The sequence below is a fragment of the Anomaloglossus baeobatrachus genome, chromosome 9 (assembly GCF_048569485.1).
Source record: "Anomaloglossus baeobatrachus isolate aAnoBae1 chromosome 9, aAnoBae1.hap1, whole genome shotgun sequence".
Taxonomy (NCBI): Eukaryota; Metazoa; Chordata; class Amphibia; order Anura; family Aromobatidae; genus Anomaloglossus; species Anomaloglossus baeobatrachus.
Genome location: NC_134361.1, coordinates 189,996,922 through 190,018,381, shown reverse-complemented (window position 1 = coordinate 190,018,381; position 21,460 = coordinate 189,996,922). Strand labels below are relative to the sequence as shown.

Sequence of the window (21,460 nt, the reverse complement as noted above, 5' to 3'; positions counted from 1 at the left end):
GGAAAAATGGCTGCAACAGATTCCAGGAGCAACATCTGAGCTCTCTGTCCAGAAAAGTGCAGTGCTGGGAACAACTAAGATCCTGCGCAGAACCCTCAAACTCCCAGGCCTCTGGTAGAGGACCCGAGAATGAGAAAGAACAAAATAATAACCACCCACAGGGGGTGAGAAGGTATTTTTTCTTAATCTTTTAGCTCAAAACAAGAATAGATTATGGATGTCTAACAGATTTTAGCTTTCTCTGTGCAAGGTCCAAACCTGTTTTTGGCCAACAAAGATGGGGAAAACACAGGCCCATAAGAGCGGAGGCCAATTCTTTTCTGAGTTGTAAGGTCCTTTGAGGAAGTAGAGGGCTATGGCAAAGAATTTTAGTGGCTCATCATGCGTTTTGTCAACCACCGCTATAGTACATTTACAAAGTATGTAGAAAAAAGTGGACACTAAATTGTGGCCATCGTCAATGGAAGGTTATCTTACTTTCAGAAGACCTAGGAGGAAAAGATATGATGGGAACGCCAACTTGGGATTGTATATTTTGCGTTCGACTATAAACGAAACCCAGCCTCAATTAATTTTAAACCAACTACCATATACTAATAGGAGTTATTGTAACACAAAACCAAAAGGAAAAAACTCCTAAAAACAATTTTTATTCGATTAATATTAAAAATGTAGATATAAAACCACTGCTCATCCAGGATAACTACAGTGATAAATTACAGTGAGTGGAAAAGGGGTGATAGACTCAATTGGTGGGGACAGTGCAAATAATTTCCTGTTCTCAAGGTAGGGGCAACATTAGTAGTTGCACTAATTTAGTTTAGGCTCAATATAACGTGGTTTAGGGGATGACCTATCTCTCCCTCCCTTACTCCTACCTACCAGCGGAGGTGTACCATAAATTATTGGGTACCCCCCGCTCCACGTCGTCTCTCCCTAATATCTCCCTTAAGCCAATCGCCAAACCTGGGAGACCCACCACCAAAGAAGATATGTGCAAATAGTTACAGTATTCAAGGATAATTAGATATATTAAAACATTTTCTAGATATTAGATGAATCTCAGATCAAAAGGAGAAAGTATTATGTATACATGGATGTAAAATCCCAGCAGAAAATAGTTCATCTGTCGAGATCATCCAGTATGAATCCCAAAAATCAGGTTTATCTATACATATGGATATATAGTCCCAGCAGGGATTAACTTATCTGCCGAGACCATCCAGTATTCTATCCCGACGCGTTTCCCCCCTGTATTTTTCAGGGGTTCATCAGGGGACTGATCCGGATTAACTCTCTTATATCTTAATGACTGATGGTCGCATCAACAATGTGGCATCAACCGCCCATCATAGGGGCATTCACTCTGTCCTGAGACACTGCTCTTAAAATGCTGCAGGTCCCATAGCATCAACTTATAGCCAAAAGGGGAACGCCGCTTCTACTGTCCCGCAGGTCCCATGGTGTCAGCAACATGCTGGCTGACACCATGGGACCTGCGGGACAGTAGAAGCGGCGTTCCCCTATAGATTGAGTGCTCTATTATGGGCGATTGATGCCACGCTGCCTTTGTGACTGACTTTCTTTTGGCTATAAGTTGATGCTATGGGACCTGCAGCATTTTAAGAGCAGTGTCTCAGGACAGAGTGAATGCCCCTATGATGGGCGGTTGATGCCACATTGTTGATGCGACCATCAGTCATTAAGATATAAGAGAGTTAATCCGGATCAGTCCCCTGATGAACCCCTGAAAAATACAGGGGGGAAACGCGTCGGGATAGAATACTGGATGGTCTCGGCAGATAAGTTAATCCCTGCTGGGACTATATATCCATATGTATAGATAAACCTGATTTTTGGGATTCATACTGGATGATCTCGACAGATGAACTATTTTCTGCTGGGATTTTACATCCATGTATACATAATACTTTCTCCTTTTGATCTGAGATTCATCTAATATCTAGAAAATGTTTTAATATATCTAATTATCCTTGAATACTGTAACTATTTGCACATATCTTCTTTGGTGGTGGGTCTCCCAGGTTTGGCGATTGGCTTAAGGGAGATATTAGGGAGAGACGACGTGGAGCGGGGGGTACCCAATAATTTATGGTACACCTCCGCTGGTAGGTAGGAGTAAGGGAGGGAGAGATAGGTCATCCCCTAAACCACGTTATATTGAGCCTAAACTAAATTAGTGCAACTACTAATGTTGCCCCTACCTTGAGAACAGGAAATTATTTGCACTGTCCCCACCAATTGAGTCTATCACCCCTTTTCCACTCACTGTAATTTATCACTGTAGTTATCCTGGATGAGCAGTGGTTTTATATCTACATTTTTAATATTAATCGAATAAAAATTGTTTTTAGGAGTTTTTTCCAGCCTCAATTAAACAAGGGAATGCTCATAGTGTTTGGAGTCTTGGCTCAATGTATTAAAAGATAAAATAGGGGAAGCCTCAGGGAGTTTTCGGAGAAAATAGAAATTTCTCATTTGCTTGGGATAAATCGACCATCCCACAGCCCAAGTATTTTCCCATGACTTCCTGTGATAGAGATATAATTAGCTGGTAAAAATATACACAAGTCGTTTTCCGCAGACAACGCCTGGAGCTGCTATTGATTAGCATTTTCCATTTACGAGTCCGCCTTAAAGCAACGTCTAAAATAACCTTGGAGTTGTGTTCTTGTGTAGGGTCTTAAAAGTCTATTCCGCTCTTTTGAGATTATCTGGGTATCTTATGCTATGTAACCACCAAATTACCGCTCTTAGGGGGTTTTATACACTCTTTTCCCAAGACCTCGAATGGCTTGTAAACTGACATAGAGCAATACTTTTGGAACTTTATAGGTCTACATCCAATAGGCAACTGTCTGGTTTGCATGAAGCATATAGCAAGAAAAAATGTTTTCGGCCCAATGACCTCAGTTTCCCAGTCACATCCCTCCAAACCCAGTTATGTGTGCCCTGAATTTGCATTTGGACACCATAGCCTTGTCTAATGACGGAGCATCTACATACAAGAAACTTTTTGGAAGTTCTGCTTTCTCAGAGGGTTTGTTGGAACAAGGAGATTTGCCAAACCTTCTGGGAGTCCAAGAGGTCTTCAAATTTTCTAAGAGCATCCTAAACTTTCCAGGAGAATTAGAAAGTATGTTATCGAGGTGCAATAAGAATAATTGAAATGGTGGCCACTATCCGTTACTACTAATGAGTGAACACTACCAAGCTTGGTACTCAATGAGCAGTCGGATGCTCGGATGGTCTTGACTCGTGTACGGAGTATAATGGAAGATCTTCTGGAAAAATGCTCAAGTTTCCTAATGACTTCCATTATACTTGGTAGACAAGTCAATTCCATCTCAGTGTCCTACTGCTAGTTATAAGTACCGAGCACCAGAGCATGGTAGTTCTCGCTCATCACTAGTTATGAGTACTGAGCACCCGAGCATGGTAGTGTCCGCTCATCACTAGTTACGAGTACCGAACACCTGAGCATTGGAGTGCCCACTCATCACTAGTTACGAGTACTGAGCATGGTAGTGCTCCCTCATCACTAGTTGCGAGTACCAAGCACCCGAGCATGGTAGTGCCCACTCATCACTAGTTATGAGTACAGAGCACCTGAGCATGGTAGTGCTCACTCATCACTAGTTACGAGTACAGAGCACCTGAGCATGGTAGTGCTCACTCATCATTAGATACAAGTACTGAACACCCAAGCATGGTAGTGCCTGCTCATCACTAGTTACGAGTACTGAGCACCCGAGCATGGTAGTGCCCGCTCATCACTAATTACCAGTACTGAGCACCCGAGCATGGTAGTTCCCGCTCATGACTAGTTACGAGTACTGAGCACCCGAGCATTGTAGTTCCCGCTCATCACTAATTACCAGTACAGAGCACCCGAGCATGGTAGTTCCCGCTCATGACTAGTTACGAGTACTGAGCACCCGAGCATGGTAGTTCCCGCTCATCACTAGTTACGAGTACTGAGCACCCGAGCATTGTAGCTCCCGCTCATCACTAGTTACGAGTACTGAGCACCTGAGCAGGGTAGTGCCCACTCATCACTACATACAAGTACTGAGCACCCGAGCATGGCAGTGTCCACTCATCAGCAGTTCCGAGTATAAAGCACCCAGCATGGTAGTGCCCGCTCACCACTTGCTGTTAGCGAATGTAGACAATCATGCTTTATTTCGTTAAATAAAAGAAGACATTTTGTGGTTCCTTCACTCCATGTCAAAAATCAATAACAGGGGATGTCATACACTAAGTGCTATTCATATTATTGGTATATAGAGTTGGTGAGAATCGATTCACCAGACCTGGTTCATTAGCAATATCAGTAAACTATGGTCGTTGGACGTGAGTCCTAATGGCCTCCCCTCTCCTCTTAATTAACCAGCCTGGTGAGGTCATTGTTGCGATGTAGCACACATGTAACATCACTCTAGGCTGGCTAATCAAAATTTGTGCTGGAGATGCCTGCAGGTAAGAGGCGGTTTTCAGCACTATCATCCGATGGCCACAGAATACTGAAGTGACAGATCGGTTCTCGCGTATCAGTTGTTCAACACCAATTCTATTAACATCTTGTATAGCAAAGGGGACTTTAGACCTCCATACGCTCCAGGGCCTAAGCTCTACGGTTACGAGTGCAATTCCCATAGCTATCACCTTCTCCCACTCAAACCCATCATGCACATAAGTTGGAGTAAAAAAGTTTGCCTAGTATTTCTCTATGGGTAACCTCAGTAGACTGTGTACACTCTGAAGACCAAGGATCAGTAGACAGTTGGGGGAACATATCCTTGTTTATAGTGCATTCTCTATAATCACATGGTAGTCCATGACTGCTTGGCTTGGACTTCATTACATCCAAAGCTTTCAAATCAAGTAGCCAACTATACTCTCTTTCACAAGCAAGGGTGAAAAATGAAGGTCAGTTGGGTCCGGTCTGTGTTGGTGGCTTTATACTGTTTACATAGAAATCACAAGTCAGACCATAATAGACTAAGTTATCATTGTCGTAATGAAAACATGGATGATTGCAACCGTCCCATCCTCGGTAGAGGTTCCTCAGGCATTCTATGGGTTTTTGGTACCGTATAAAAATGAGAAATCTCTCTTCCCATCTCTATTTGTTCCTAATCTCTAAGAGAGTTTTATAATAAGGTTTAAGAAGCCAAAATAAATCAAAATAAGTCAATAATTTTGTGCAATTTGGATCCAATTTTCAAACATGACGTTGACCTGTAACCAATATTGATGACTTCTAATTTTTGATGCGCAATATGTAGATGAGGAGAACATTGTAGGTGGTGGAGCCATGATCAAGGGGACCATTCCCATCCGACCCTCATCCTGGGACAGTGGGATTTCGGATGCCATGAACTGTAACCCAAGATGTATATCTTATGCGATAGAAAGAGATGTTCGGAAACTGCCCAGGCTTATGCTAATTTTTGGCCAAAAAAAGTTGGATTTCCCTCTCCACCATCCCCCTTATTGGCCACATAGATTGTGGACATGGACACAATGATATTATATGATGATACCTTAAACAGCTCCGGAGCTTGTTTCTTCATTTTCTCCATCTTCCATTCATTTTCACAAGGATTAAGAGAGGATGGTGGAGCAGTGCAGGAACACTTGCAATCAGACCCTGAGCTGACGGTTTCCACTGTATAATAGTCCTCCACCCGCATGTTGCCCTCTTTAATACGGGCACAGGCCTCTTTACTTAGGGGTCTCATGATGCACTTGCATCGACAGTCCGATCCTTCGGATATCATGCGCACGTGGTCTGTATCCCCAAAAACCTGGAAAAACAACAAGATCACAAATTAAGACATTTTTATAAATGAAAATAAGGATACTGAGTTAAAGCCCAACCAAGGACCATGAAGCTACTATGTTCTTCACGTTTGTGTGGGCTCCAACAGATACTCTTTATATAAATACCCCATGCTATTTCTATGGGTATACAAAGACTGTTCAAAAAACATCCCTCCACCACAGTCCCTAGGATTTGGGATAATGAAAAAATAAAAAGAACCTGTCACTTGCCATAAATATGTAATTTTTTTTAACCTGGTGTAAATGCCACTGTTCTCCTGAATCCGACGATGTTTTTCTTTTGTTCATGTGTCTCTCCGTTCCTGAGATACGGCCCTTTCTTCTTTTTATCTAAAGTTAATCTTGTTATCCAAGTGGGCGTGACCCAACTCTTTTGGAACATGCCCAGTTGGCTAAAAAAAATACTAGAAAGAGATGGCCATATCTCAGGAATGGAAAGACACAGGAAGAAAAGAAGGAGAACACCAGATTCAGGAGGAAAGTGGCATGTAGACAGCGTAAAATAATACCCATTTATGGCATATTTAAAAGGGATATTCCCATCTACAAGTTCTGATCCCAATATGTAGTAGAAATATTATTATTATTATTATTATAATATAATAATAATAATAATAATAATAATAATAATAATAATAATAATAATAATAATAATAATAATAATATTAGCAAATATAGGCTTGGAATGGCCCACAGGAGGAGGGCAGGAGAATTCTCCGGTGGGCCCCTTTGCAGCAATACATCACTTACCCCCAAACATAATCAGTAGTTGACACAATACACTTGTTTCACCATGTAGAAATTTAAGCATCTCATTATTCGTTTTACAAACTATCTAGTATATTATTATATAGAAGCATAGGTAAATTTATGAATATAATATTTCCATGTAATTGTAATCAGTGGGCCATCAGAGTCAATGTTACTGGTCGTCCCCTGCCGCTCCTGTCTGACACTGAGCAAATACCTCCAATTAGAAATGTAGTATAGTTCTGCGGATTCACTATGTCGCCTACCTCATTTGCAGGGCATTGCAGGGCCATGGATATGACCAGGGGTGTAACGATCGCAGTCGCAGCAATCACGACTGTGCCCAGGGGTACAGCGCCTGTTTCAGCTGCATGTGTCCGAGGGTGCACATCCACCTAAAATACATTGCAACACACAGACTCGTTTGGGTCCCTGCACTGCGATGTGCCGACCGCCAATTAAGGCTATGAATATTCACTGCTTCCCACACCCATAATCAAGGGTGTGGAGAGCAGAGAATATGTCGGCATCTGGCAGCTGACCACGCTGTATGTGGGCGCACAGTGACGTCATGCACTGTGCCACCTACATGCTGGTCAGTTGCGGCATGCCATCATTGGAGGAGAACATTGGAGGAGAATGGTGAAGGTAAGTATAATTGTTTATTTTTATACTGTGTGCGGCACCCGGGGTATCATATGTATCAGGCTGGGGCCATTATGAGGACATGTATACCAGTATGGGGCCATTATGGGGACATATATTCCAGGATGGGGCCATGATGGGGACATATATACCAGGATGGGGCCATGATGAGGACATATATACCAGGATGGGGCCATGATGAGGACATCTATACCAGGATGGGGCCATGATAAGGACATATATACCAGGATGGGACCATGATAAGGACATATATACCAGGATGGGGCCATCTATATCAGGATGGGGCCATGATGAAGACATATATTCCAGGATGGGGCCATGATGAGGACATGTATTCCAGGATGGGGCCATGATGAGGACATACCGTATATTCCAGGATGGGGCCCATGATGAGGACATATATTCCAGGATGGGGCCCATGATGAGGACATATATACCAGGATGGGGCCCATGATGAGGACATATATACCAGGATGGGGCCATATATATCAATTTATAGCCATGATGAGGTCATACACCAGAATGGGAAACATATTTACCAGGAAGTGGCCCAGGATGGGGAACACTAGTACATAATGGGGGTCAGTACTACACAATTAAGGGGGAGAGGGGGCAACTCGTATGTCTTTTTAGGATTTTGAATGCAACAACGCCCCATATGTCTGACCAACATGTGGGGGTGCCTAGGCTCAAATTTTGCACCTGGGTTCCTCAGGCTCTAGTTACACCACTGGTTATGACCACTAGCAACTAACTAGCTGTGACTATATGTGTGGTCGTAAACATGGATACCTTAGGTCCTGCAATGCCCTGCACATGAGGTAAGTGACATAGCGAAATCAGAACTATACTACATTTTTAATTGGGGGTATTTGCTAATATTATTATTACACCTACTACATATTGGGATAGGATCATGGAGATGGGAATAACCCTTTAAAGCAAGTCTAGTGTTCTATTTTTTCAGCCGCAGTTGTGATATATTTTCTCATGAAACTTTTTTTTCGATGGAAGCATCAGCTTGAAAATTTCCAAAATTGCTTGAAAAACACAATAGAAATGCCACGATTCCTTTAGCTCACGAAGCTTATAGAAAAGCCTCTGCCAAGTGCTATTGTGCACAAATTATGTCATTACAGTCATTTACTCATATTTTCTGACCAATTAGTACGAAGCATGAAGCCGAATGGCAGCTGCGCTCCTGCCAAGGAACAGACAAGTAATGAGTGTCTCGGATCCAGTCTATGCCGGACAATGGCATTATTTGTATTGTGCCAACTTCCTGCACAATTCTGAACTTGTTCATCATTTCAGCTCAATCAATTATCAATGCTTCATTCTGAATCAACCCGACCATTCGGTTGTCAAGTTTTTTCCGCTCTGTTTGGTTAGAATCTTGAGGATTTTCCTTTTCATGGCTGCGCAACTTTTCCACCCAGTTCAGATTTAAAGGGATATCCCAATTTCAGCAACTAACGATTATTCCTCGCAACAATGTCACTAGGCTTTCAGGATCTCAGCATGTATTCAATCATTGTTTAATTCCATCTTAATCCTGGCTATATATATCACTTGTGAGATGTTTAGAATTGGTCCAAACATCGATTCGCCTGACCCAGTCCATTGGCTACAAGCTTTATCTGTGGCCAATAGATGGAAGCCCTGAAGACCACCTATTATCTGATGGCATCCATGGTTCGTCTCTTGATTAGTTGCCCCGATACAACAATTACGTCATGCCGAAATGTTGACTTTGTGCTAATCAAGGGTGGCTAATCAAAGGAGGAGCCACAGATGCTGTCTGCTAAGAAGACGTTCCCCGGGCTCCAACAGATTATTGATATGGTCCTGCCAAAAATGGATTCCACCCAACTATAGTGACCACCACATGACCAGCATAAATTTTCATCCACTGAAAGAAAACAATAAAGGTTCTTCATGAATACCTGCAATAGTCCGCTAGCGTTATAGGGGTACTCTAGCTTCCAACAGTCCTCTAACATTACAGGGGTACTCTAGCTTCCAACTGTCTACTAGCATTACAGGGCTACTCTAGCTTCCACAAGTCCATTAGTATTACAGGACTACTGTAGCATCCACCAGTCCACTAGCATTACAGGACTACTCTAGCTTCCACCAGTCCACTAGCATTTTAGGACTACTCTAGCTTCCACCAGTCCTCTAGTGTTAAAGGGGTACTTTGGTTTCCACCAGTCCACTAGCATTACAGGGTTACTCTAGCTTCCCCCATTCCTCTAGAAATACAGGGTTACCCTAGCTTCCCCTAGTCCTCTAGCAATACAGGGCTACTCTAGCTTCCACCAGTCCACTAGCATTATAGGGCTACTCTAGCTTCTACTAGTCCTCTAGCATTACAGGACTACTGTAGCTTCTACCAGTCCACTAGCTTTATAGGGCTACTCTAGCTTCTACTAGTCCTCTAGCATTACAGGACTACTGTAGCTTCCACCAGTCCACTAGCATTACAGGACTACTGTAGCTTCCATTAGTCCTCTAGCATTACAAGTCTACTCTAGCTTCCACTAGTCTTCTAGCGTTAAAGGGGTACTTTGGCTTCCACCAGTCCACTAGCATTACAGGGCTACTCTAGCTTCCTTAATACATTTATTTAAAACACATCTTTATTATATCATTATAATAAAGATGTGTTTTAAATATATGTATTAAGGTAGCTTCTGGGTACACATTTTGAATTTACTACCTTATGGTAAAAAAGCTTTTTTTCTAGTGACATAGAGACTACTCTAGCTTTCACCAGTCCTCTAGCATTACAGGGCTATTCTACCTTCCACCAGTCCTTTAGCGTTAAAGGGGTACTCTAGCTTCAACCAATCCACTAGTGTTATAGGAGTACTGTAGCTTCCACCAGTCCACTAGCATTACAATAGTACTCTAGCTTCCACCAGTCCACTAGCATTACAGGGGTACCCTAGCTTCCACCAGTCCACTAGCATTACAGGGCTACTCTAGCTTCCACTAGTCCTCTATCATTACAGGCTTCTCCAGCTTCTACCAGTCCTCTAGCATTACAGACTACGCCAGCTTCCACCAGTCTTCTAACATTACATGGCTACTTTAGAGTACCCCTGTAATGCTAGTGGACTGGTTGAAGCTAGGGTACCCCTGTAATGCTTGTGGACTGGTTGAAGCTAGGGTACCCCTGTAATGCTTGTGGACTGGTTGAAGCTAGGGTACCCCTGTAATATTAGAGGACTGTTGGAAACTAGAGTACCCATGTAATGCAAGAGGACTGGTGGAAGCTAGTTTCCAACAGTCCTCTAATATTACAGGGGTACCCTAGCTTCAACCAGTCCACAAGCATTACAGGGGTACCCTAGCTTCAACCAGTCCACAAGTATTACAGGGGTACCCTAGCTTCAACCAGTCCACTAGCATTACAGGGGTACTTTAGCTTCCACCAGTCCACTAGCATTACAGGGGTACTCTAGGCTCCACCAGTCCCCTAACATTCCAGAGGTACTTTAGTTTTACCAGTCCACTAACATTATAGGTGGACTCTAGCTTCCACCAGTCCACTAGTGTTACAGGAGTATTGGACAATGTAGCATCTGGTGTGGCAATTATGACTTATGGTAGGTATGTTTGGTGATGATAGTCACTTATATAAGTGCTCCAACAATGCTTCTAAACCCATAGGATTGATGTGGGTAATTTTTCAGCACATACTACGGTCCAATCTGCATTGCGAAGAATTTAAAAAAGACCAAATTTTTATGTTCTGTTATTACTTTAGGTGAATATTTATAAGTACTGTACATGTTCACAGTGACGGGCTGCACCTACATAATGCTACAATTACAGAGTATGAAGCCAGGACACGGTTATTACATGCAGATGTTTACTCTATTAAATCCTTGGAAGTAATCATTTATTCGTAATCTGACACTAAGAAAATAATCTATCTGTACTTTTTTTCTCTGTTGAGATGAATTTTCTCCCCACCTCCTACTTTTCCCATTCAGCAATAGTAAATCAGTTTTTCCTGCATTTCTACAAATCACAATGTTCAAAACTTAGAAATAAAACCCCAACTTAAAGGGATTTTTAACTTTTCAGATCATCTGAAATGTCCACGTGAGCAGGGATATAAATATTGTGGACCTGGTGCACCAGACTAGGAGCCTCTGTTTGCTCATCATTTATAGTCATAGAGGATGGCTCCAATTCAGAGACCCTATGCTACCACTTTGCTGTACCACAGCATATGGAACAAGTTGCCAGGTTAGGTTATAGGGTTATTGTTTTTAATGATAAATTGTTATAATTGCAAAGTGCTTGTGTAAGGGGATGAAGGAGTGAAGGGATACACATGATTATTTGTTTGCATACACTCGATTTAAACACAAAGAGCAAAGTATCCTTCCCCTGGTTAGAATGTCGCGGGCGGAGGAGGGGACGCCGCGCTCTCCCACTGCTCGGGTCCGGCTGCCGCGGCTGCTGCGGCCTGCCGCTGCTCGGTGGCTCGAGCGATGGGCCGGATCCCGGGGACTCGAGCGGCGCTCCTCGCCCGTGAGTGAAAGGGGATTGGGATTTGGGATAGTTTATTGTCCGTGACGCCACCCACGGTTGTGGTGATTGAATGTACACCACCGCTGCTCTGGCTGGGGATCCCGGGAGTGATGGTGTGGAGCAGCCAGTTGTTGTGTTGCCCCTCCGTGGGTAGGGGTTGGTGATCCCGGGGCCCAGTGATGGGGTTGGATGGTGGACAGGCGGGTATGGGGCCTGTGGAGGTGCAGGGGCGCAGGGGCAGCGCTGTGCCGCACGGCACGGAGGTACTCACTCAGCCAGTAAACACGACACAGTTCTCGGTAAACAAACGGCAGGTTGGACGGGTCCCTCAGATGGTTGCTGTTGTTGTTTCTCCCCTGACCCAGTTTAGTGGGATAAGTCCTTTCTCTCGCCTCAGTGCACCCTCCTTCTGCGTTCCGGCTTCCAGCTAGCTCCCCGGTTCAGTACCGGTGGGCCACCGCCCAGCCCCGGCTACCTACGGTTCCACCAGCTGTCTCCCCGGCTCCCTGCAGACGGCCACTACCGTCTGCCGGACTCTCTGTACGAGGCCCTAGGCTCCAACCTAGGCCCCTGGCTATGTCTGCCTCTCTGCAGACCTTCTCTCCTCCTCTCCTAGGACTTGACTGGGCTTGTTTCCTGCCTCAGGCCAGCTCACTCCTGGGTGGGCGTCTCCATCTCCTGACTCCGCCCACCTGGTGTGTCAGTCTGAGCCCGAGGCAGAAAGCAGGTCACTTTGGGGATGTCTGCTGTGAACTGCTGGGGGTGGGTGTGTGTGTGTGTTGTTACCTGTGTCCCCTGGCTTGTCCAGGGCGACACATTCCCCCTTAGCAAAATGCAGACCGTCCTCGGGCTGCCCGTCCATCACCGGTTTTATTTTCCTTTTAAACTGCAAAAGATCAAAACATTAAACACAAGCATTTTCAATCCTTCCACAATGGGATGCACATTACTTTAACATTGCAATAACAGTCAAACACTTTTAATAATAACAGTGTAACGGGTCCTTCGGTCACCCACCCAAACAACCTAGCCTTGGTGCTGCCCCTAGGAAGTGGGCAGCACCCCTTGACTCCAGTCCAGGAACGGCTCCAGATTGGTCAACGGGACCGGTACTTCGCTGCCGTTGCGGCCAGGCGGACTGCCGGAGCCGTCGTCATCTCCGTCGCGGCCGGGCGGACTGCCTGGGCCGGTGGCAGGACGGTGACAAAGGTGAGGCCTGGGGACCCCAGGTCTGGGTCCTCCCCCACAGACGCTGCGGGCTCCGCTACCGGTAACAGGGGTAACGGGTCGGTGCATCACTGCGGCGGCCTCTTCCAGGAACCAAATGCTGGCAGAGTCCTGGCGTCCCCGCTTCCACAGCCGCGGTTCACATGCGGCCGGACGCCATCCCGTCCCCCTTAGCCTCTTTTTAGCACTTACTTCTTCAGGGGGCGGGGCTCCACTTTCGCGCCTTTCCTGCTCGGGGAAGACGCTCGAGCGGGAAATTTTCGCGCCCAAGATGGCGACTTCTGAAATATTTCAGCCGGATACCTCCGGCGGTCACAAGGCGCAACTCTACCCAACGGCAGAGTGGTAAGATCTTGTTCGTGACGCCAAGTTGTCGCGGGCGGAGGAGGGGACGCCGCGCTCTCCCACTGCTCGGGTCCGGCTGCCGCGGCTGCTGCGGCCTGCCGCTGCTCGGTGGCTCGAGCGATGGGCCGGATCCCGGGGACTCGAGCGGCGCTCCTCGCCCGTGAGTGAAAGGGGATTGGGATTTGGGATAGTTTATTGTCCGTGACGCCACCCACGGTTGTGGTGATTGAATGTACACCACCGCTGCTCTGGCTGGGGATCCCGGGAGTGATGGTGTGGAGCAGCCAGTTGTTGTGTTGCCCCTCCATGGGTAGGGGTTGGTGATCCCGGGGCCCAGTGATGGGGTTGGATGGTGGACAGGCGGGTATGGGGCCTGTGGAGGTGCAGGGGCGCAGGGGCAGCGCTGTGCCGCACGGCACGGAGGTACTCACTCAGCCAGTAAACACGACAGTTCTCAGTAAACAAACGGCAGGTTGGACGGGTCCCTCAGATGGTTGCTGTTGTTGTTTCTCCCCTGACCCAGTTTAGTGGGATAAGTCCTTTCTCTCGCCTCAGTGCACCCTCCTTCTGCGTTCCGGCTTCCAGCTGGCTCCCCTGTTCAGTACCGGTGGGCCACCGCCCAGCCCCGGCTACCTACGGTTCCACCAGCTGTCTCCCCGGCTCCCTGCAGACGGCCACTACCGTCTGCCGGACTCTCTGTACGAGAGGCCCTAGGCTCCAACCTAGGCCCCTGGCTATGTCTGCCTCTCTGCAGACCTTCTCTCCTCCTCTCCTAGGACTTGACTGGGCTTGTTTCCTGCCTCAGGCTAACTCACTCCTGGGTGGGCATCTCCATCTCCTGACTCCGCCCACCTGGTGTGTCAGTCTGAGGCCGAGGCAGAAAGCAGGTCACTTTGGGGATGTCTGCTGTGAACTGCTGGGGGTGGGGGTGTGTGTGTGTGTGTTGTTACCTGTGTCCCCTGGCTTGTCCAGGGCGACACAAGAAGATTGGAGAAGACACCAGGTCAGGCGACAGCTGTGGCACACTTAATAATTGTAAATGCCCAGGAGAGTAGAGAAGGGGCAAAGTTGGTGCCTGAGCCTGTAACGGAACAGTCGTGTGAGCAGCGAAGCGGGCTTTGAGCTGAAGATCCATGACAAGATCCCGAGGAAGATCTGTATCCGTGATCAGTTCCCGCGAAAGATTTGTGACCAGTTCCCGCGAAAGATTTGTGACCAGTTCCCGCGAAAGATCCGTGACCAGTTCCCGCGAAAGATCCGTGACCAGTTCCCCAGGAAGATCCGTGACCAGTTCCCCAGGAAGATCCGTGACCAGTTCCCCAGGAAGATCCGTGACCAGTTCCCCAGGAAGATCCGTGACCAGTTCCCCAGGAAGATCCGTGACCAGTTCCCCAGGAAGATCCGTGACCAGTTCCCCAGGAAGATCCGTGACCAGTTCCCCAGGAAGATCCGTGACCAGTTCCCCAGGAAGATCCGTGACCAGTTCCCCAGGAAGATCCGTGACCAGTTCCCCAGGAAGATCCGTGACCAGTTCCCCAGGAAGATCTGTGACCAGTTTTAAAGGATGACTCGACCATGGCGAAGGACTGTGCATGTGGGCCATTGCTTCCTGTGCAGACTTACAATACTAAGTGGGGCCTGAGGCTGCGCTTCAAGGAACAAAGGTGGTCAGCATACTGAATCTGTGAAGCTACCTGCCAACTTGGACTTGCGGCCTAGTGGGCAGTGCTGCTGACCTCCATTAGGGCCTATGTACTGTTTTGTGATTATTTAGGTAGTTACCAACAGTGAAGAGTAGAAAAATGGAGAATTAGGAATAAGATATCGTTGGTGACCATTATTTAATGATAGGAGGAGAATAATAGCGTGTAAATTGTGTTGTGTTTAAATCTTGAATATCTATATTGCTAATGTCACTCATAGTGCTATTCTCTGACCTTGTGCCAAAGGCACCATTTCCTTATTTGTGTAAAGTAAATATACCATTGAGGTTCCGTTACCACCACTGTCTCCTCATTGTCCGTGCTGTTGCATCTTTGTACCTGTTTACACTTGAAAAAAACAAGAAACCTCACAATTCTCTTCTCAAGAATAGATACTTTTTTTTACTTCTCGGTCTAGGGCTCATTGCCTAGGCAAGGAGGCAAAAGCTCTGTTCCATAGAGCCTATAAGCATTGCTCTGAAGCTTTTTGGATTGCTAGATACATATGGCCAGCTTTAGTGCCTCTGCACTCCTCTGATGCTGTGGAGGCAAAGCTGCCTCTGTTGGAATTATCAGAGAGCTCACAGTTTGGGCCAGCAGCACGGCAATGCCACTAGATGAACTGTCAATCAATCAGGAGCGCAATGCCCTGCAAGAAGCTGGGAGATAAAGTGTCGCGCTCCTGAAGAATAATGGTGAGACAAACCCTTTAACTTATACAAAGATCTTTCTTCCCAAAAAAACCATTAAAAAGAAAAATGGGATGGCGAGCACCTCCGATGACCTCTTACACTGAGCGCTGTATGACATAACTAGTAATATTCCCTTTAGAATAACCTAGTAATGCCATCATGTCCTTTTCCGAGCCGCAGCTGTCCTGCCCACAGGATGCCTTGGCAGCACGGCTCCGCTCATGCAAGGCTTTGCCACTGCAGGTTTGGACAAGTCGAAAGCATTGCCAAATATTAGCTTTTAATGGGTGTCTTTTCTGTGGTATGCATTGTGTAATCAAGGTCACATAATACTACATGCTTCAAAACGGAGAGACCGTGTTTGCCCTCTATGTAAAACTTTACTCTCCTCGTCACTGGAATCCAGCAACACTGCAAAGAAAATACTAAGGCTACTTTCACACATCCGGATTTTTGCTCTGCGGCACAATACGGCGTTCTGCAGAAAAACCGCAACCGGCTTTTGTAACGCCGGTTGCGTTTTTTTTTTGCATAGACTTACATTAGTGCTGTATTGTGCCGCAGGGGCTTGCGTTCGGTCCGGTTTTTGCCGCATGCGGCAGATTTAGCCGATGCCGCGGCCGGATCGAACGTTCCCTGCAACGTTTTTTGCTCCGTCAAAAAACACCGCATCGCGCCGTATCCGGCCACTGCGGCGCATTTTTCAATGCATACCTATGGAGGCCGGATGCGGCGCGATGCGGAAAAAAACGCGTCCGGTCGCCGCATGCGGTTTTTTCCACTGCGCATGCTCAGTAGCGTGCCGCAACCGGAAAAAAACGGACGGGCCGCATGTAAAAACTTATGCAACGGATGCGGTGTTTTCGCCGCATCTGTTGCATAGTTTTCACAGCCGGATTGAGCCGCACTGCTCAAACCGGATGTGTGAAAGTAGCCTAAGAGCAGCAATCTCTACTAATCGTAAGAGAGAGAAACAAAACAAAAACATGTTCATATACCCTGGGGCAAAGGTCCTCAACCTTTGGCTTTGAAGCCACATGTGGCTCGCAGGCCCGTAATGTGTGGCTCGTGGCTGTCTGCCAAATTGATGTATTAGCACCAAGTGTAACTATCAGCTATGATGAGAAGGTCGCCAGATGGTGACTTTTATGAGTAGACAGACGAGAAGATGTAAGGGTGCACGAAGTTGGATGTAATAGTGTGGTGAGTGTACTTTATGCACGAAAGTGTAAACCCTTGGAGATCATAATGTGGCCTATAAGGTAGGGATGCTGTCACGCTCCCCGGGTCCTCGGTTCCGCTCCCCGGGTCCTCACCCCCGCTCCCCGGCTCACCTGCCACGCTCCCCGCTCTCCAGCCTCCGGTGCCCGTCCTTCCCAGGCCCCCTGGTCTCCGATCCCGGCGCCCGACGGCTTCCCAGGCCCTGGCCGGCTCCCCTGCGTCCTCCTCTCAGCTTCCTTCCCTGGCTTCTGGCACCCGGGCGGCGCGCATGCGCATTAGGGCGCGCGCGCGGTCACTGACCCTTTCTTAAAGGGCCAGCGTCCATTAACAGGAAATGAGGCTAAACAGGTACAGGGTATAAAGGGGGTTATTGTCCAAGGGGGCGGGGCCTGATCTTCGTGTTTCCTAAGCTAGGAGTCAGGTCTCCTGGTGTCTCTGTGCATATACTCACCTATCTCTCTTGTAGAGCCGTGCCTGCCTCGCCATCCAGTCCTGCCGTATCCTGAACCCCGAACGCTGTCCATCTGCCATCCTGACAGTCCGCACCATCTCGGATCCCTGCGGTGACCCGTCATCTCGCTCCAAAGGTTCCGGACCCCGCCTGACATCATCTCGGCTTCCGAACCTGAGCTGCGTCACCCGGACTACCACCCGTGACTCCGTGGTCCCAGGGACTTCTCCGCTATACTCGTGTGCACGGACTGTTCTGCTGTTTATAGTGTTCCAGCTACCGGACTCTCTACTACCATCTAGGAGTTCGGCCCAGTGGATCCACCTCCTGGGTCTGCCCGTCCACCTGGCCGTGACAGTAAGATCAGGCCATGGATCCCGCTGCAGCACTAGCAGCCGTACAGGAGGAACTCCAACGCCAGCGTGAAGTCCAGACCCGCATGCTGCAATTCATGTCTTCTGTGGACGCCCGCCTGAACACGCTACAAACGGCAGTTACGACTTCAACATCCCGGGCTTCCACTAGTCAATCCACGGATCCAGCTCCTGTGGCGACTTCTTCAGATACCACCAGACTTCGGTTGGCTTCACCACCCCGGTACGCCGGAGACCCCAAGACCTGCAGGGGATTCTTAAACCAATGCTCCCTCCATTTCACGCAGCTGCCGCATTTGTTTGCCTCCGACCAAGCCAAGGTCGCCTTCATCATGTCCCATCTAGAGGGTGAGGCACTGGCGTGGATGAACCCCTTGTGGGAGAAGGGGGATCCTGTGACCACGAACATCCAGGACTTCCTGCAGGCATTCCGTGGTACTTTTGATGAGCCCGGACGCGCCTCCGCGTCTGCTTCGTCTCTTCTCCGGTTACGTCAGGGGACTCTGACGGTGGGTCAATACGCGATCCGGTTTCGCACCCTGGCCTCAGAACTCGGGTGGAACAACGAGGCTCTAACCGCCGCCTTCTGGGAAGGACTCTCAGGGCGAATTAAAGACGAGCTGGCGGGTCGTGATGTACCGACCACCCTGGATGCCCTGATTGCCCTAGCGACTCGAGTGGACATTCGCTTTCAGGAGCGATCCAAGGAAGTGTCCCGTGAGAGACGTCCAGTACGGCATTCCTCTCCTCCGCAGAAACCCTCCGTACTTCAGTCATCGACAGCTGGGGCTCCCGTCCACGAGCCCATGCAGATCGACCGAGTGCGTCAGTCTGAACAACGTCGAGCAGAGCGGCTCGCCAAGGGTCTCTGCTTTTACTGCGGTGAGGGCACACACCTGCTACGCTCCTGTCCAGAGAGGCCGGGAAACTCCAAAGCCTAGGGTTGGTAGGAGAGGCCACCCTAGGTGCTGGGACTCTCTCTGACCCGGTTACATGGACAGTGCAAGTGACAACGGGAGAGACGCGGTTCACGGCTGATGCCTACCTCGATTCCGGGGCAGCAGGCAATTTCATCCAGCAGGCCACGGTGGACAAGTACCGGGTGCCTGTTATTCCACTCGACAAGCCCCTAGTGATTGCCTCGGTGGATGGGAGACCCCTCTCTGACACCATCTCCTGGATCACCAGGCCGGTCGAACTGCGTATCGGTGCTCTTCACACCGAGAACATCGCTTTCTACGTTCTCCCACACATGTCCCACCAGATCCTGCTGGGACTGCCATGGTTGCGGACACACGAACCATCAGTTAGCTGGGGCACTGGCGAAATCACCCGATGGGGCTCTTCGTGTCATGAGAGGTGCCTAAAGTCCATACAACCCATCCGACGACCTCCGGTTCCAGAGAACCTACCGGGGCTGCCCTCGGCCTATTGGTCCTTTGCAGATGTCTTTGATAAAAAGGAATCCGAGGTACTGCCGCCACATCGTCCATACGATTGTGCCATCGACCTGCTCCCAGGAACAACACCACCACGAGGACGCATATATCCTTTATCTCCAGCCGAAACAAGGGCCATGTCTGCTTACATCTCAGAGAGCCTGGCAAGGGGGTTCATTCGGAGATCCTCCTCTCCTGCTGGAGCAGGTTTCTTCTTTGTCAAGAAGAAAGAGGGCGACTTACGCCCATGTATAGACTACCGGGGTCTGAATCAAATCACCGTAAAAAACAAGTACCCTCTGCCGCTCATTCCCGAATTGTTTGACCGGCTTAGAGGAGCTCGTGTGTTCACCAAGCTGGATCTTCGGGGTGCTTACAATCTGGTACGCATCCGCTCTGGTGACGAATGGAAAACCGCGTTCAATACGCGCGATGGACATTATGAATACTGCGTGATGCCCTTCGGCCTGTGTAACGCTCCTGCCGTCTTTCAAGAACTGGTGAACGACGTGTTCCGGGACCTTCTCTACATCTGTGTGGTAGTGTATCTAGATGACATCCTTGTCTTCTCTCCGGACCTCCAAACCCACAGAGAAAACGTACAGCTGGTTCTACAAAGACTGAGAGAGAATCGTCTGTACGCAAAGTATGAGAAGTGTGTCTTTGAGCAGTCTTCTCTCCCCTTTCTGGGGTACATCATCTCTGATACTGGACTGCAGATGGATCCCAAGAAGGTCTCCGCCATTCTCAACTGGCCTCCTCCTTCTGGACTGAAGGCAATCCAACGCTTCCTGGGATTCGCCAACTACTACCGCCAGTTTATCCCTCACTTCTCTGCCTTGACTGCTCCTCTCTCCGCTTTGACTAAGAAGGAGGCTAATCCAAAGGACTGGTCACCTGCGGCTGACGCCGCGTTTGGCTCTCTGAAGCGGGCTTTTGCTTCCTCTCCTGTACTCCACCGTCCGGAGTTAAACCGCCAGTTCACCTTGGAAGTGGATGCCTCCTCCTCAGGAGCCGGAGCAGTGCTCATGCAAAAGTCCTCCTCCGGGAAGATGGTGACTTGCGGATTCTTCTCCAAGGGCTTCTCAGCGCCTGAACGCAACTACACCATCGGTGACCGAGAGCTCTTGGCAGTCAAACTGGCTTTGGAGGAATGGCGCTACCTCCTGGAAGGTGCAGTGTACCCCGTGATTATTTACACGGACCACAAGAACTTGGAATACCTACGGTCCGCTCAGCGTCTGAACCCACGGCAAGCCAGGTGGTCCCTATTCTTTGCCAGGTTTGATTTCCAGCTTCACTTCCGACCCGCGGACAAGAATGTACGCGCTGATGCCTTGTCCAGGTCTTTCATGCCCATGGAGCAGGAGGAAGAGACTACCCAACCCATCATTTGTCCTAGTAAAATCATTCCGGTGGCCCCTGTCACCCTGGCCCAGATACCGCCCGGGAAGACCTATGTCTCCGAGGTAGACAGGGAAAAAGTGTTACACTGGGGTCATGCCTCGAAAACAGCCGGTCATGCTGGTCAGAAAAAGACATGGGGTGCGATTGTACGTCATTATTGGTGGCCATCCCTTCGCACGGACGTCGCTGCTTTTGTATCCGCCTGTTCCTCTTGTGCCAGGAACAAGACGCCCAAACACCTCCCATATGGCCGTCTTCTGCCTCTGCCGATACCCTCAGTTCCGTGGCAACACATAGCAATGGACTTTATTACGGACTTGCCATTGTCCTCCGGACACACAGTCATATGGGTCGTGGTGGACCGGTTCTCTAAAATGGCCCATTTTGTCCCTATGGCTGGACTGCCCTCTGCTCAGGAACTCGCGGACGCCTATATACAACACATCTTCCGCTTGCATGGCTTTCCATTACACATCGTATCCGACAGAGGAACTCAGTTCACCTCCCGCTTCTGGAGGGCTCTCTATAAACATCTGGGAGTGACTCTGGACTTTTCATCTGCATACCATCCTCAGTCTAATGGCCAGGTAGAGAGGGTCAATCAAATCTTGACCTCTTTCTTACGTCACTATGTTAACGCCCATCACGACGACTGGTCCGCTCTTCTTCCTTGGGCTGAATTCTCCCACAACCACCACATCAGTGAGTCGTCCTCCAGCTCTCCCTTCCATGTCGTTTACGGACTTCAGCCTTCCATCCCATT

At 48.4% G+C, this 21,460-nt stretch overlaps 1 protein-coding gene across 2 annotated transcripts in view; it reads right to left on the bottom strand.

Moving 5' to 3' along the window:
• Positions 1–21,460, bottom strand: part of OLFML2A (olfactomedin like 2A) — a 115,622-nt gene that overhangs the window by 54,977 nt on the left and 39,185 nt on the right. For both annotated transcript variants that reach the window (XR_012725313.1, XM_075324130.1), the window contains exon 2: positions 5,571–5,834. Coding sequence is in view for 1 of the 2 variants with exons in the window: in XM_075324130.1 (XP_075180245.1) it covers positions 5,571–5,834 (264 nt within the window). In the remaining variant the exon portion in view is untranslated. The remainder of the gene's footprint in view (positions 1–5,570; positions 5,835–21,460) is intronic.